The sequence below is a fragment of the Lissotriton vulgaris genome, chromosome 10, assembly GCF_964263255.1.
Source record: "Lissotriton vulgaris chromosome 10, aLisVul1.2, whole genome shotgun sequence".
NCBI lineage: Eukaryota > Metazoa > Chordata > Amphibia > Caudata > Salamandridae > Lissotriton > Lissotriton vulgaris.
The window spans coordinates 50,512,711-50,529,164 of NC_141698.1; the positions used below are offsets into that span (position 1 = coordinate 50,512,711).

General features: G+C 48.6%; 1 protein-coding gene across 1 annotated transcript in view; it reads right to left on the reverse strand.

Moving 5' to 3' along the window:
* The window catches only part of ELK1 (ETS transcription factor ELK1), a 146,357-nt gene extending 130,895 nt beyond the window's left edge, over window positions 1-15,462 (reverse strand). Inside the window, exon 1 of the mRNA XM_086940431.1 lies at window positions 14,746-15,462. Within this exon, the coding sequence (XP_086796557.1) occupies window positions 14,746-14,770 (25 nt within the window). The 5' untranslated portion in view covers window positions 14,771-15,462. The remainder of the gene's footprint in view (window positions 1-14,745) is intronic.
* Between the last annotated feature and the right edge of the window lie 992 nt (window positions 15,463-16,454).

Sequence of the window (16,454 nt, forward strand, 5' to 3'; positions counted from 1 at the left end):
CTCAAAGTGATGATCCCTGCACCCCCTCAAGGTGATGATCCCTAGACCCCCCTGAGTGACAATCTCTACACCACCATCCAGTGACGATCCCTACACCCCCTCAATGTGATGATCCCTACACCCCCTCACAGAGATGATCCCTACACCCCCTCACAGAGATGATCCCTACACCCCCTCAAAGTGATGATCCCTACACATCCTCAAAGTGATAATCCCTACACCCACCTCAAAGTGATGATCCCTACACCCACCTCAAAAGTGATGATCCCTACACCCCCCTCAAAGTGATGATCTCTACACCCCCTCAAAGAGATGATCCTTACACACCCTCAAAGTGATGATCCCTACACCCACCTCAAAGTGATGATCCCTACACCCCTCAAAGTGATGATCACTACACACCATCAACGTGATAATCCCTACACACCCTCAAAGGGATGATTCCTACACCCATCTCAAAGTGATGATCCCTACACCTCCTCAAAGTGATGATCCCTAAACCTCCTCAAAGTGATTATCCTTACACCTCTTCAAAGTGATGATCCCTACACCCCTCAAAGTGATGATCACTACACACCATCAAAGTGATAATCCCTACACCCCCTCAAACTGATGATACCTACACCCACCTCAAAGTGATTATCCTTACACCTCCTCAACGTGATGATCCCTACACCCCTCAAAGTGATGATCCCTACACACCACTCAAAGTGATGATCCCAACGCATCCTCAAAGTGATGATCCCTACACCCACCTCAAAGTGATGATCATTACACACCCTCAAAGTGATGATCCCTACACACCCTCAAAGTGATGATCCCTACACACCCTCAAAGTGATAATCCCTACACTCCCTCAAAGTGATGATCCCTAAACACCCTCAAAGTAATGATCCCTAAACACCCTCAAAGTGATAATCCCTACACACCCTCAAAGTGATGATCCCTACATACCCTCAAAGTGATGATCCCTACAACCCATCAAAGTGATGATCCCTACACCTCCTCAAAGTGATGATCCCTACACACCCTCAAAGTGATGATCCCTACACCCACCTCAAAGTAATGATCCCTACACCACTCAATGTGATGATCCCTACTCCACTCAATGTGATGATCCCTACACACCCTCAAAGTGAAGATCCCTACACACCCTCAAAGTGATCATCCCTAAACCCACCTCAAAGTGAAGATCCCTACACCAAACTCAAAGTGATAATACCTACACACCCACAAAGTGATGATCCCTACACCCACCTCAAAGTGATGATCCCTACGCACCCTCAAAGTGATGATCCCTACACCTCCTCAAAGTGATGATCCCTGCACCTCCTCAAAGTGATGATCCCTACACCCCCTCAAACTCATGATCCCTACACCCACCTCAAAGTGATGATCCTTACACCTCCTCAAAGTGATTATCCTTACACCTCCTCAAAGTGATGATCCCTACACCTCCTCAAAGTGATGATCCCTACACCCACCTCAAAGTAATGATCTCTACACCTCCTCAAAGAAATTATCCTTACACCTCCTCAAAGTGATGATCCCTACACCCCTCAAAGTGATGATCCCTACACACCACTCAAAGTGATGATCATTACACACTCTCAAAGTGATGATCCCTACACACCCTCAAAGTGATGATCCCTACACTCCTTCAAAGTGATAATCCTTACACTCCCTCAAAGTGATGATCCCTAAACACCCTCAAAGTGATGATCCCTACACACCGTCAAAGTGATGAACACTACATACCCTCAAAGTGATGATCCCTACAACCCCTCAAAATGATGATCCCTACACCTCCTCAAAGTGATGATCCCTACACACCCTCAAAGTGATGATCCCTACACCCACCTCAAAGTGATGATCCCTACACCCACTTCAAAGTGATGATCCCTACACCCACTTCAAAGTGATGATCCCTACACCCACTTCAAAGTGATGATCCCTATACCCCCTCAAAGTGATGATCCCTACACACCCTCAAAGTGAAGATCCCTACACACCCTCAAAGTGATGATCCCTACACCACTCATAATGATGATCCCTACCCCTACTTCAAAGGGATTATCCCTACATCCACCTCAAAGGGATGATCCCTACCCCCCTCAAAGTGATGATTTCCACACACCCTCAAAGTGATGATCCCTACACCCACCTCAAAGTGATGATCCCTACATACCCTCAAAGTGATGATCTCTACACCCATCTCAAAGTGATGATCCCTACACCTCCTCAAAGTGATGATCCCTACACCTCCTCAAAGTGATGATCCCTACACCTCCTCAAAGTGATTATCCTTACACCTCCTCAAAGTGATGATCCCTACACCCCTCAAAGTGATGATCACTACATACCATCAAAGTGATAATCCCTACACCCCCTCAAACTGATGATCCCTACACCCACCTCAAAGTGATGATCCTTACACCTCCTCAAAGTGATTATCCTTACACCTCCTCAAAGTGATGATCCCTACACCCACCACAAAGTGATGATCCCTACACCCACCTCAAAGTGATGATCCCTACACCTCCTCAAATAAATTATCCTTACACCTCCTCAAAGTGATGATCCCTACACCCCTCAAAGGGATGATCCCTACACACCACTCAAAGTGATGATCCCTACGCATCCTCAAAGTGATGATCCCTACACCCACCTCAAAGTGATGATCATTACACACCCTCAAAGTGATGATCCCTACACACCCTCAAAGTGATGATCCCTACACACCCTCAAAGTGATGATCCCTACACTCCATCAACGTGATAATCCCTACACTCCCTCAAAGTGATGATCCCTCAACACCCTCAAAGTGATGATCTCTACACACCCTCAAAGTGATGATCCCTACACACCCTCAAAGTGATGATCCCTACACACCCTCAAAGTGATGATCCCTACACACCCTCAAAGTGATGATCCCTACATACCCTCAAAGTGATGATCCCTACAACCCATCAAAGTGATGATCCCTACACCTCCTCAAAGTGATGATCCCTACACACCCTCAAAGTGATGATCCCTACACCCACCTCAAAGTGATGATCCCTACACCTCCTCAAAGTGATGATCCCTACACACCCTCAAAGTGATGATCCCTACACCCATCTCAAAGTGATGATCCCTGCAAGTCCTCAAATTGATGATCCCTAAACCTCCTCAAAGTGATTATCCTTACACCTCTTCAAAGTGATGATCCCTACACCCCTCAAAGTGATGATCACTACATACCATCAAAGTGATAATCCCTACACCCCCTCAAACTGATGATCCCTACACCCACCTCAAAGTGATGATCCTTACACCTCCTCAAAGTGATTATCCTTACACCTCCTCAAAGTGATGATCCCTACACCCACCTCAAAGTGATGATCCCTACACCTCCTCAAATAAATTATCCTTACACCTCCTCAAAGTGATGATCCCTACACCCCTCAAAGGGATGATCCCTACACACCACTCAAAGTGATGATCCCTACGCATCCTCAAAGTGATGATCCCTACACCCACCTCAAAGTGATGATCATTACACACCCTCAAAGTGATGATCCCTACACACCCTCAAAGTGATGATCCCTACACTCCATCAACGTGATAATCCCTACACTCCCTCAAAGTGATGATCCCTCAACACCCTCAAAGTGATGATCCCTAAACACCCTCAAAGTGATGATCCCTACACACCCTCAAAGTGATGATCCCTACACACCCTCAAAGTGATGATCCCTACATACCCTCAAAGTGATGATCCCTACAACCCATCAAAGTGATGATCCCTACACCTCCTCAAAGTGATGATCCCTACACACCCTCAAAGTGATGATCCCTACACCCACCTCAAAGTGATGATCCCTACACCGCTCAAAGTGATGATCCCTACACCCACTTCAAAGTGATGATCCCTATACCCTCTGAAAGTAATGATCCCTATACCACTCAATGTGATGATCCCTCCATCCCCTCAAAGTGATGATCCCTACTCCACTCAATGTGATGATCCCTACACACCCTGAAAGTGAAGATCCCTACACACCCTCAAAGTGATCATCCCTAAACCCACGTCAAAGTGAAGATCCCTACACCAAACTCAAAGTGATAATCCCTACACACTCACAAAGTGATAATCCCTACACCCACCTCAAAGTGATGATCCCTACACCCACCTCAAAGTGATGATCCCTACACGCCCTCAAAGAGATGATTCCTACACACCCTCAAAGTGATGATCCCTACACCCACCTCAAAGTGATGATCCCTACACCTACTCAACGTGATGATCCCTAAACCTCCTCAAAGTGATTATCCTTACACCTCCTCAAAGTGATGATCCCTACACCCCGCAAAGTGATGATCACTACACACCATCAAAGTGATAATCCATACACACCCTCAAAGGGATGATCCCTACACCCACCTCAAAGTGATGATCCCTACACCTCCTCAAAAAAATGATCCCTAAACCTCCTCAAAGTGATTATCCTTACACCTCTTCAAAGTGATGATCCCTACACCCCTTAAAGTGATGATCACTACACACCATCAAAGTAATAATCCCTACACCCCCTCAAACTGATGATCCCTACAACCACTCAAAATGATGATCCCTAAACCTCCTCAAATTGATTATCCTTACACCTCTTCAAAGTGATGATCCCTACAACCACTCAAAGTGATGATCCCTACACCCACTCAAAGTGATGATCCCTACACACCCTCAAAGTGATGATCCCTACACACCCTCAAAGTGATGATCCCTACACACCCTCAAAGTGATGATCCCTACACACCCTCAAAGTGATCATCCCTAAACCCACCTCAAAGTGATGATCCCTACACCAAACTCAAAGTGATGATCCCTACACACCCTCAAATTGATGATCCCTACACACACCTCAAAGTGATGATCCCTACACCCACCTCAAAGTGATGATCCCTACATACCCTCAAAGTGATGATCTCTACACCCATCTCAAAGTGATGATCCCTACACCTCCTCAAAGTGATGATCCCTACACCTCCTCAAAGTGATGATCCCTACACCTCCTCAAAGTGATTATCCTTATACCTCCTCAAAGTGATGATCCCTTCACCCCTCAAAGTGATGATCACTACACACCATAAAAGTGATAATCCCTACACACCCTCAAAGGGATGATTCCTACGCCCATCTCAAAGTGATGATCCCTACAAGTCCTCAAATTGATGATCCCTAAACCTCCTCAAAGTGATTATCCTTACACCTCTTCAAAGTGATGATCCCTACACCCCTCAAAGTGATGATCACTACATACCATCAAAGTGATAATCCCTACACCCCCTCAAACTGATGATCCCTACACCCACCTCAAAGTGATGATCCTTACACCTCCTCAAAGTGATTATCCTTACACCTCCTCAAAGTGATGATCCCTACACCCAACTCAAAGTGATGATCCCTACACCCACCTCAAAGTGATGATCCCTACACCTCCTCAAATAAATTATCCTTACACCTCCTCAAAGTGATGATCCCTACACCCCTCAAAGGGATGATCCCTACACACCACTCAAAGTGATGATCCCTACGCATCCTCAAAGTGATGATCCCTACACCCACCTCAAAGTGATGATCATTACACACCCTCAAAGTGATGATCCCTCAACACCCTCAATGTGATGATCCCTAAACACCCTCAAAGTGATGATCCCTACACACCCTCAAAGTGATGATCCCTACACACCCTCAAAGTGATGATCCCTACATACCCTCAAAGTGATGATCCCTACAACCCATCAAAGTGATGATCCCTACACCTCCTCAAAGTGATGATCCCTACACACCCTCAAAGTGATGATCCCTACACCCACCTCAAAGTGATGATCCCTACACCTCCTCAAAGTGATGATCCCTACACACCCTCAAAGTGATGATCCCTACACCCATCTCAAAGTGATGATCCCTGCAAGTCCTCAAATTGATGATCCCTAAACCTCCTCAAAGTGATTATCCTTACACCTCTTCAAAGTGATGATCCCTACACCCCTCAAAGTGATGATCACTACATACCATCAAAGTGATAATCCCTACACCCCCTCAAACTGATGATCCCTACACCCACCTCAAAGTGATGATCCTTACACCTCCTCAAAGTGATTATCCTTACACCTCCTCAAAGTGATGATCCCTACACCCACCTCAAAGTGATGATCCCTACACCCACCTCAAAGTGATGATCCCTACACCTCCTCAAATAAATTATCCTTACACCTCCTCAAAGTGATGATCCCTACACCCCTCAAAGGGATGATCCCTACACACCACTCAAAGTGATGATCCCTACGCATCCTCAAAGTGATGATCCCTACACCCACCTCAAAGTGATGATCATTACACACCCTCAAAGTGATGATCCCTACACACCCTCAAAGTGATGATCCCTACACTCCATCAACGTGATAATCCCTACACTCCCTCAAAGTGATGATCCCTCAACACCCTCAAAGTGATGATCCCTAAACACCCTCAAAGTGATGATCCCTACACACCCTCAAAGTGATGATCCCTACACACCCTCAAAGTGATGATCCCTACATACCCTCAAAGTGATGATCCCTACAACCCATCAAAGTGATGATCCCTACACCTCCTCAAAGTGATGATCCCTACACACCCTCAAAGTGATGATCCCTACACCCACCTCAAAGTGATGATCCCTACACCGCTCAAAGTGATGATCCCTCCACCCCTTCAAAGTGATGATCCCTACTCCACTCAATGTGATGATCCCTACAGACCCTGAAAGTGAAGATCCCTACACACCCTCAAAGTGATCATCCCTAAACCCACGTCAAAGTGAAGATCCCTACACCAAACTCAAAGTGATAATCCCTACACACTCACAAAGTGATAATCCCTACACCCACCTCAAAGTGATGATCCCTACACCCACCTCAAAGTGATGATCCCTACACGCCCTCAAAGAGATGATCCCTGCACACCCTCAAAGTGATGATCCCTACACCCACCTCAAAGTGATGATCCCTACACCTCCTCAACGTGATGATCCCTAAACCTCCTCAAAGTGATTATCCTTACACCTCCTCAAAGTGATGATCCCTACACCCCGCAAAGTGATGATCACTACACACCATCAAAGTGATAATCCATACACACCCTCAAAGGGATGATCCCTACACCCACCTCAAAGTGATGATCCCTACACCTCCTCAAAAAAATGATCCCTAAACCTCCTCAAAGTGATTATCCTTACACCTCTTCAAAGTGATGATCCCTACACCCCTTAAAGTGATGATCACTACACACCATCAAAGTAATAATCCCTACACCCCCTCAAACTGATGATCCCTACAACCACTCAAAGTGATGATCCCTAAACCTCCTCAAATTGATTATCCTTACACCTCTTCAAAGTGATGATCCCTACAACCACTCAAAGTGATGATCCCTACACCCACTCAAAGTGATGATCCCTACACACCCTCAAAGTGATGATCCCTACACACCCTCAAAGTGATGATCCCTGCACACCCTCAAAGTGATGATCCCTACACACCCTCAAAGTGATCATCCCTAAACCCACCTCAAAGTGATGATCCCTACACCAAACTCAAAGTGATGATCCCTACACACCCTCAAATTGATGATCCCTACACACACCTCAAAGTGATGATCCCTACACCACTCATAATGATGATCCCTACCCATACTCCAAAGGGATTATCCCTACATCCACCTCAAAGGGATGATCCCTACCCCCCTCAAAGTGATGATTTCCACACACCCTCAAAGTGATGATCCCCACACCCACTCAAAGTGATGATCCCTACACCCCCTCAAAGTGATGATCCCTACACACCCTCAAAGTGATGATCCCTACACACCCTCAAAGTGATGATCCCTACACCACTCATAATGATGATTCCTACCCCTACTTCAAAGGGATTATCCCTACATCCACCTCAAAGGGATGATCCCTACCCCCCTCAAAGTGATGATTTCCACACACCCTCAAAGTGATGATCCCTACACCCACTCAAAGTGATGATCCCTACACCCCCTCAAAATGATGATCCCTAAACCCCTCAAAGTGATGATCCCTACACCTCCTCAAAGTGATGATCCCTACACACCCTCAAAGTGATGATCCCTACACCCACCTCAAAGTAATGATCCCTACACCACTCAATGTGATGATCCCTCCACCCCCTCAAAGTGATGATCCCTACTCCACTCAATGCGATGATCCCTACACACCCTCAAAGTGAAGATCCCTACACACCCTCAAAGTGAGCATCCCTAAACCCACCTCAAAGTGATCATCCCTAAACCCACCTCAAAGTGAAGATCCCTACACCAAACTCAAAGTGATAATCCCTACACACCCACAAAGTGATAATCCCTACACCCACCTCAAAGTGATGATCCCTACGCACCCTCAAAGTGATGATCCCTACACCTCCTCAAAGTTATGATCCCTGCACCTCCTCAAAGTGATGATCCCTACACCCCCTCAAACTCATGATCCCTACACCCACCTCAAAGTGATGATCCTTACACCTCCTCAAAGTGATTATCCTTACACCTCCTCAAAGTGATGATCCCTACACCTCCTCAAAGTGATGATCCCTACACCCACCTCAAAGTGATGATCTCTACACCTCCTCAAAGAAATTATCCTTACACCTCCTCAAAGTGATGATCCCTACACCCCTCAAAGTGATGATCCCTACACACCACTCAAAGTGATGATCATTACACACTCTCAAAGTGATGATCCCTACACACCCTCAAAGTGATGATCCCTACACTCCATCAAAGTGATAATCCTTACACTCCCTCAAAGTGATGATCCCTAAACACCCTCAAAGTGATGATCCCTACACACCGTCAAAGTGATGAACACTACATACCCTCAAAGTGATGATCCCTACAACCCCTCAAAATGATGATCCCTACACCTCCTCAAAGTGATGATCCCTACACACCCTCAAAGTGATGATCCCTACACCCACCTCAAAGTGATGATCCCTACACCCACTTCAAAGTGATGATCCCTACACCCACTTCAAAGTGATGATCCCTACACCCACTTCAAAGTGATGATCCCTATACCCCCTCAAAGTGATGATCCCTACAACTCCTCCTCCAGGTGATGATCCCTACACCTCGTCAAGGTGATGATCCCTACACCCCCTCAAAGTGATGTTCCCCCTACACCCCCTCAAAGTGATGATCCCTACATCCACCTCAACGTGATTATCCTTACACCATTCAAAGTGATGATCCCTACACCCACCTCAAATTGATGATCCCTACAACCGCTCAAAGTGATGATCCCTACATCCCCTCAAAGTGATGATCCCCACACCTCCTCACAGTGATGATCCCTACACCCCCTCATAGTGATGATCCCTACACCCCCTCAAAGTGATGATCCCTACAAACCATCAAAGTGATGATCCCTACACCCACCTCAAAGAGATGATCCCTACACCACTCAAACTGCTGATCCCTACACCCACCTCAATGTGATGATCCCTACACCCCCTCAAAGTGATGATCCCTAACCCCTCTCAAAGTGATGATCCCTACACTCACCTCATAGTGATGATCCCTACACTTCCTCAAAGTCATGATCCCTACACCACCTCAAAGTCAAGATCTGTACACCAACCTCAAAGTGCTGATCCCTACACCCACCTCAAAGTGATGATCCCTACACACCCTCAAAGTAATGATCCCTACGCCCACCTCAAAGTGATGATCCCTACACCTCCTAAAGTGATGATCCCTACACCCACCTCACAGTGATGATCCCTCCACACCCTCAAAATGATGATCCCTACACCCACCTCAAAGTGATGATCCCTACACCTCCCAAAGTGATGATCCCTACACCAACCTCAAAGTGATGATCCCTACACACCCTTAAAGTGATGATCCCTACATCCACCTGAAAGTGATGATCGCTACACCTCCCAAAGTGATGATCCCTAGGCCCACCTCAAAGTGATGATCCCTACAGCCACCTCAAAGTGGTGATCCCCACACACACCCTCAAAGTGGTGATCCCCACACACACCCTCAAAGTGGTGATCCCCACACACACCCTCAAAGTGGTGATCCCCACACACACCCTCAAAGTGGTGATCCCCACACACACCCTCAAAGTGGTGATCCCCACACCCACCTCAAAGTGATGATCGCTACACCCACCTCAAAGTGTTGATTAATACATACCCTCAAAGTGATGATCCCTACATCCCCTCAAAGTGATGATCCCTACACACCATCAAATTGATCATCTCTACACCCCCTCAAAGTGATGATCCCTACACCTCCCAAAGTGATGATCCCTACACCCCCTCAAAGTGATGATCCCTACACCCCCTCAAAGTGATGATCTCTACACACCCTCAAATTGATGATCCCTACACCCACCTCAAAGTGATGATCCCTACACCCACCTCAAAGTAATGATCCCTACACCTTCCAAAGTGATGTTCCCTACACCCCCTCAAAGTGATGATCCCTACACCCACCTCAAAGTGATGATCCCTACACACCCTCAAAGTGATGATCCCTACACACCCTCAAAGTGATGATCCCTACACCCACCTCAAAATGATGATCCCTACACCCACCTCAAAGTGATGATCCCTACACCACTCAAAGTGCTGATTCCTCCACCCCCTCAAAGTGCTGATGCCTACACACCCTCAAAGTGATGATCCCTACACCCACCTCAAAGTGATGATCCCTACACACTCAAAGGGATGATCCCTACACACCCTGAAAGGGATGACCCCTACACACCCTCAAAGGGATGACCCCTACACACCCTCAAAAGTGATGATCCCTACACCTCCCAAAGTGCTGATCCCTACACCCATCTCAAAGTGATGCTCCCTACACCTCCCAAAGTGCTGATCCCTACACCCACCTCAAAGTTATGATTCCTACACACCCTCAAAGTGATGATCCTTACACACCATCAAGGGAATGATCCCTACACCCACCTCAAAGTGATGATCCCTACACACCCTCAAAGTGATGAACCCTACACCCACCTCAAAGTGATGATCCCTACACCCATTTCAAAGTGATGATCCCCACACCCCCTCAAAGTGATGATCCCTACACCCACCTCAAAGCGATGATCGCTACACCCATTTCAAAGTGATGATCTCCACACCCCCTCTAAGTGATGATCTCTACACACCCTCCTGTGATGACCCCTAAACCCCCTCCAGTGATGACACTTAGCCTCCTTCTAGTCATCATCCCAGCTCACCCCATCAGGTGATGATCCAGACGCGCCAAACCCATCCTTGCAGCGATGATGCCGACAACCACTCATGCAGTTAAGATCCACCCCCCCCATACAGTAATTATCTGTACTCCCCCCCCCCCCCCATGCAGTGGTGATCCATGTATATCTCACCCAGGGGCGATCACTACAGAACCTCCAATCAGCCTGTCATAGACACTACATTCCTCGGGCAGTGAGCGCTGCAGCCTTCCAGCCATGGTTGCTACACCCCCCCCCCCCCCCCTGTATTTATCGCTCACAGACCTACTCCTGTCATGATGACTGCACCCCTCAGCGAGAGCCAAAATACTCCCTCCCCCGCCACATGATGTCAGGTCCATGCGTGGGGTGTGTCAACAACCGCTTCCCGAAACATTTCATGGCCGCTCTACAGCAGTAGTGGCATGGGTCTGTGTACCTTTACATGGCCTCTCCACAGCAGTGTGAGAGTATGTGTGTATCTTTATAGGGCCTCTCTCCACAGTGGTGTGCGCGGGTGTGTCTGTCCCTTTACATGGCCTCTCTACAGCTATGTGTGCGTGTAGTGTACCTTTACAAGACCTCTCCACAGTAGTAGTGTGTATGTGTGTACATTTACATGGCTCTCCACAGCAGTAGTGTGTGTGTGTTACATGGCCTCTCCACAGTAGTGTGTGTGTACCTTTACATGGCCTCTCCACAGCAGTAGTGTGTGTGTGTACCTTTACATGGCCTCTCCACAGCAGTGTGTGTGTATGTGTGTACCTTTACATGGCCTCTCCACAGCAGTAGTGTGTGTGTGTACCTTTACATGGCCTCTCCACAGCAGTAGTGTGTATGTGTGTACCTTTACATGGCCTCTCCACAGCAGTGTGTGTGCGTGTGTACCTTTACATGGCCTCTCCACAGCAGTGTGTGTGCGTGTGTGTACCTTTACATGGCCTCTCCACAGCAGTGTGTGTACCTTTACCTGGCCTCTCCACAGCAGTAGTGTGTGTGTGTGTACCTTTACATGGCTTCTCTACAGCAGAGGTGTGTGTGTGTGTGTGTGTACCTTTACATGGCCTCTCCACAGCAGTAGTGTGTGTGTGTGTACCTTTACATGGCTTCTCTACAGCAGAGGTGTGTGTGTGTGTGTGTGTGTGTGTACCTTTACATGGCCTCTCCACAGCAGAGGTGTGTGTGTGTGTGTGTGTGTGTGTGTGTGTGTGTACCTTTACATGGCCTCTCCACAGCAGAGGTGTGTGTGTGTGTGTGTGTGTGTGTGTGTGTGTGTGTGTGTGTGTGTGTGTGTACCTTTACATGGCCTCTCCACAGCAGTAGTGTGTATGTGTGTACCTTTACATGGCCTCTCCACAGCAGTAGTGTGTATGTGTGTACCTTTACATGGCCTCTCCACAGCAGTAGTGTGTATGTGTGTACCTTTACATGGCCTCTCCACAGCAGAGGTGTGTGTGTGTGTGTGTGTACCTTTACATGGCCTCTCCACAGCAGAGGTGTGTGTGTGTGTGTGTGTGTACCTTTACATGGCCTCTCCACAGCAGAGGTGTGTGTGTGTGTGTGTGTGTACCTTTACATGGCCTCTCCACAGCAGTAGTGTGTGTGTGTGTGTACCTTTACATGGCTTCTCTACAGCAGAGGTGTGTGTGTGTGTGTGTGTGTGTGTGTACCTTTACATGGCCTCTCCACAGCAGAGGTGTGTGTGTGTGTGTGTGTGTACCTTTACATGGCCTCTCCACAGCAGAGGTGTGTGTGTGTGTGTGTGTGTGTACCTTTACATGGCCTCTCCACAGCAGTAGTGTGTATCTGTGTACCTTTACATGGCCTCTCCACAGCAGTGTGTGTGCGTGTGTACCTTTACATGGCCTCTCCACAGCAGTGTGTGTGCGTGTGTGTACCTTTACATGGCCTCTCCACAGCAGTGTATGTACCTTTACCTGGCCTCTCCACAGCAGTAGTGTGTGTGTGTGTACCTTTACATGGCTTCTCTACAGCAGAGGTGTGTGTGTGTGTGTGTGTGTACCTTTACATGGCCTCTCCACAGCAGTAGTGTGTGTGTGTGTACCTTTACATGACTTCTCTACAGCAGAGGTGTGTGTGTGTGTGTGTGTGTGTGTACCTTTACATGGCCTCTCCACAGCAGAGGTGTGTGTGTGTGTGTGTGTGTGTGTGTGTGTGTGTGTGTACCTTTACATGGCCTCTCCACAGCAGAGGTGTGTGTGTGTGTGTGTGTGTGTGTGTGTGTGTGTGTGTGTACCTTTACATGGCCTCTCCACAGCAGTAGTGTGTATGTGTGTACCTTTACATGGCCTCTCCACAGCAGTAGTGTGTATGTGTGTACCTTTACATGGCCTCTCCACAGCAGAGGTGTGTGTGTGTGTGTGTGTGTGTACCTTTACATGGCCTCTCCACAGCAGAGGTATGTGTGTGTGTGTGTGTGTGTACCTTTACATGGCTTCTCTACAGCAGAGGTGTGTGTGTGTACCTTTACATGGCCTCTCCACAGCAGAGGTGTGTGTGTGTGTGTGTGTGTGTGTGTACCTTTACATGGCCTCTCCACAGCAGTAGTGTGTACCTTTACATGGCCTCTCCACAGCAGAGGTGTGTATGTGTGTGTGTGTGTGTACCTTTACATGGCCTCTCCACAGCAGTAGTGTGTGTACCTTTACATGGCTTCTCTACAGCAGAGGTGTGTGTGTGTGTGTGTGTGTGTGTACCTTTACATGGCCTCTCCACAGCAGAGGTGTGTGTGTGTGTGTGTGTGTGTGTACCTTTACATGGCCTCTCCACAGCAGAGGTGTGTGTGTGTGTGTGTGTGTACCTTTACATGGCCTCTCCACAGCAGTAGTGTGTATGTGTGTACCTTTACATGGCCTCTCCACAGCAGTAGTGTGTATGTGTGTACCTTTACATGGCCTCTCCACAGCAGTAGTGTGTATGTGTGTACCTTTACATGGCCTGTGTGTGTGTGTGTGTGTGTGTACCTTTACATGGCCTCTCCACAGCAGAGGTGTGTGTGTGTGTGTGTGTGTGTACCTTTACATGGCCTCTCCACAGCAGTAGTGTGTGTGTGTACCTTTACATGGCTTCTCTACAGCAGAGGTGTGTGTGTGTGTGTGTGTGTGTACCTTTACATGGCCTCTCCACAGCAGAGGTGTGTGTGTGTGTGTGTGTGTGTGTGTGTACCTTTACATGGCCTCTCCACAGCAGTAGTGTGTATGTGTGTACCTTTACATGGCCTCTCCACAGCAGAGGTGTGTATGTGTGTACCTTTACATGGCCTCTCCACAGCAGTAGTGTGTATGTGTGTACCTTTACATGGCCTCTCTACAGCAGTAGTGTGTATGTGTGTACCTTTACATGGCCTCTCCACAGTAGTATGTGTGTACCTTTACATGGCCTCTCTACAGCAGTAGTGTGCGCGTGCGTGTGTTGTGCTCACCGCTGAGGCTGGCCGAGGTGTCCATGGTGCGCCGTCTGCTGGCCTCCGAGCCCCGTCACCTCAGCCCACTCCGGGTCAATCCAGGCTCAGCCCTCCAGGGCCCGCGGCCGGGGCCCCGTGATGCAAGGGCGGCCCCTCCGGAGGCAGCGCATCCTGGGGGTGGCGGAAAGCGTGCGCCTCCTCCCGGCTTGTTGTGGTGCTGGGTCCAGAGCCGTCCTGTGCTGTGTGGGGGACAACAGCCCTCCGAGTGCCGTCCCCCAGGTGCGGGCCTCTCACACACCCTTAGGCGGTGGGTGGCGCCTAGAAGCACGCTGCCCGGATCCAGCAGGCGCCCGGGCGGTGGCAAGGTCTGATGGAGGCAGGGTCTCTCCTGTGCAGTCCGAATCCTTTAATTGGCCTAAGATCACACGTAGAGACAGGTGAAAGCGGGGATCCGCAAAGCCCGCGCTCTGCTCCAAGGCAGGTACACACACCCCTCTCTCCACAGGGCAAGGGCTGGAGGCTCCCTTCACGCACAGTGAGAGGCTGCAGAGCGGTGCCAGGGACTCAAGGCGCTATCCCACACCTGTCAGCACCTGCGCTTCCTCCTCTTCCTCTACCCCTCACTCCCTTCCAGTTCCCCCTTCCCTTTCAGTCTCTCCCCTTCTCTTCCAGTCTCCCCCACTCCCTCCCTTCTCCACGCTCTCCTCCTCTCGCACACACGCTCCCTCCTTTCTCATAGCGCCTGCGCACTCCTCCACTCTCGCCCCCTTCTTCCTGGTTCTCCCTCCCGCTGCTGCCAGCCCCTGAGCGCCCTCCGGATATTTGCTACATTCTCAGTATTTTTTTTTCTCCTTTTATTATTTTTTTTCTCCTTTTTTTCCCCCAACCAGAAGAGGAATCCTCACTGTGTGACGAGCCTGTCACGTGGAGCCGGGAGAGCATTGTGGGAGGCACTGAGGGCCGCCGCCGGGCCTGCCCTCAGTGCGGGTTGGAGTGGGCAGAGAGCTGCAGCCGGGCAGTGTGTGCTGCAGCAGCCGGAGACGGGCACGGTGCCCCCGAACCCTGTTCGAGGGCTTGGGGGTGCCCCCGTAACCTGTCAGAGGGCCCGCGTCCCTCCAAAAACATATGTATCAAAAGTTAAAATAACATTGTATTTATATTCATGCTTTCCAAACCCTTTCTCGAATGATAGCGCTTCGCAGCATTGGCCAGGTCCCAAGGCGCTATAAGGCTTTAGTTTGATCGGGTGTTGGATTCTCTTCCGGTGTATGATTGAATGTGTGTGGCTGTAGGTTGGTCTATAAAGGAGATGAGGTTGGCTGGTGTGCGCGAGGTTTAGAAGCAGGAAATTAATGTTGATTACAACATCATTTCTGGAATTAAAAAAACTAAGGAGTCTCTTGCCTACGCGGAGAGTATCGGAATGCGATCAGTGCTTGCATGGGAATGTAAAACGAGCATTGGCAAAACCAATAGTTCTTGCTGTTGAGACGTATTGGATTTGCTAATGCCCCTTTGGCGGTGTTGTACAGCATCGGAGAAAAAAGTAGGATTGGGGAAAAAAATAAACAAGCATTGGTAATGCATCGGTTTCGGCTATGTAATGAATAAAGAGCTGTTTTGAACAATCATCCTTGGGAGAAGGAAAGAGCTCCCTGATAGATAACACAGGAGTGGAGAGGATATGGCCCAGCGGCCAGAGCTGCTGACTTGAGAGCTGAGGTCTG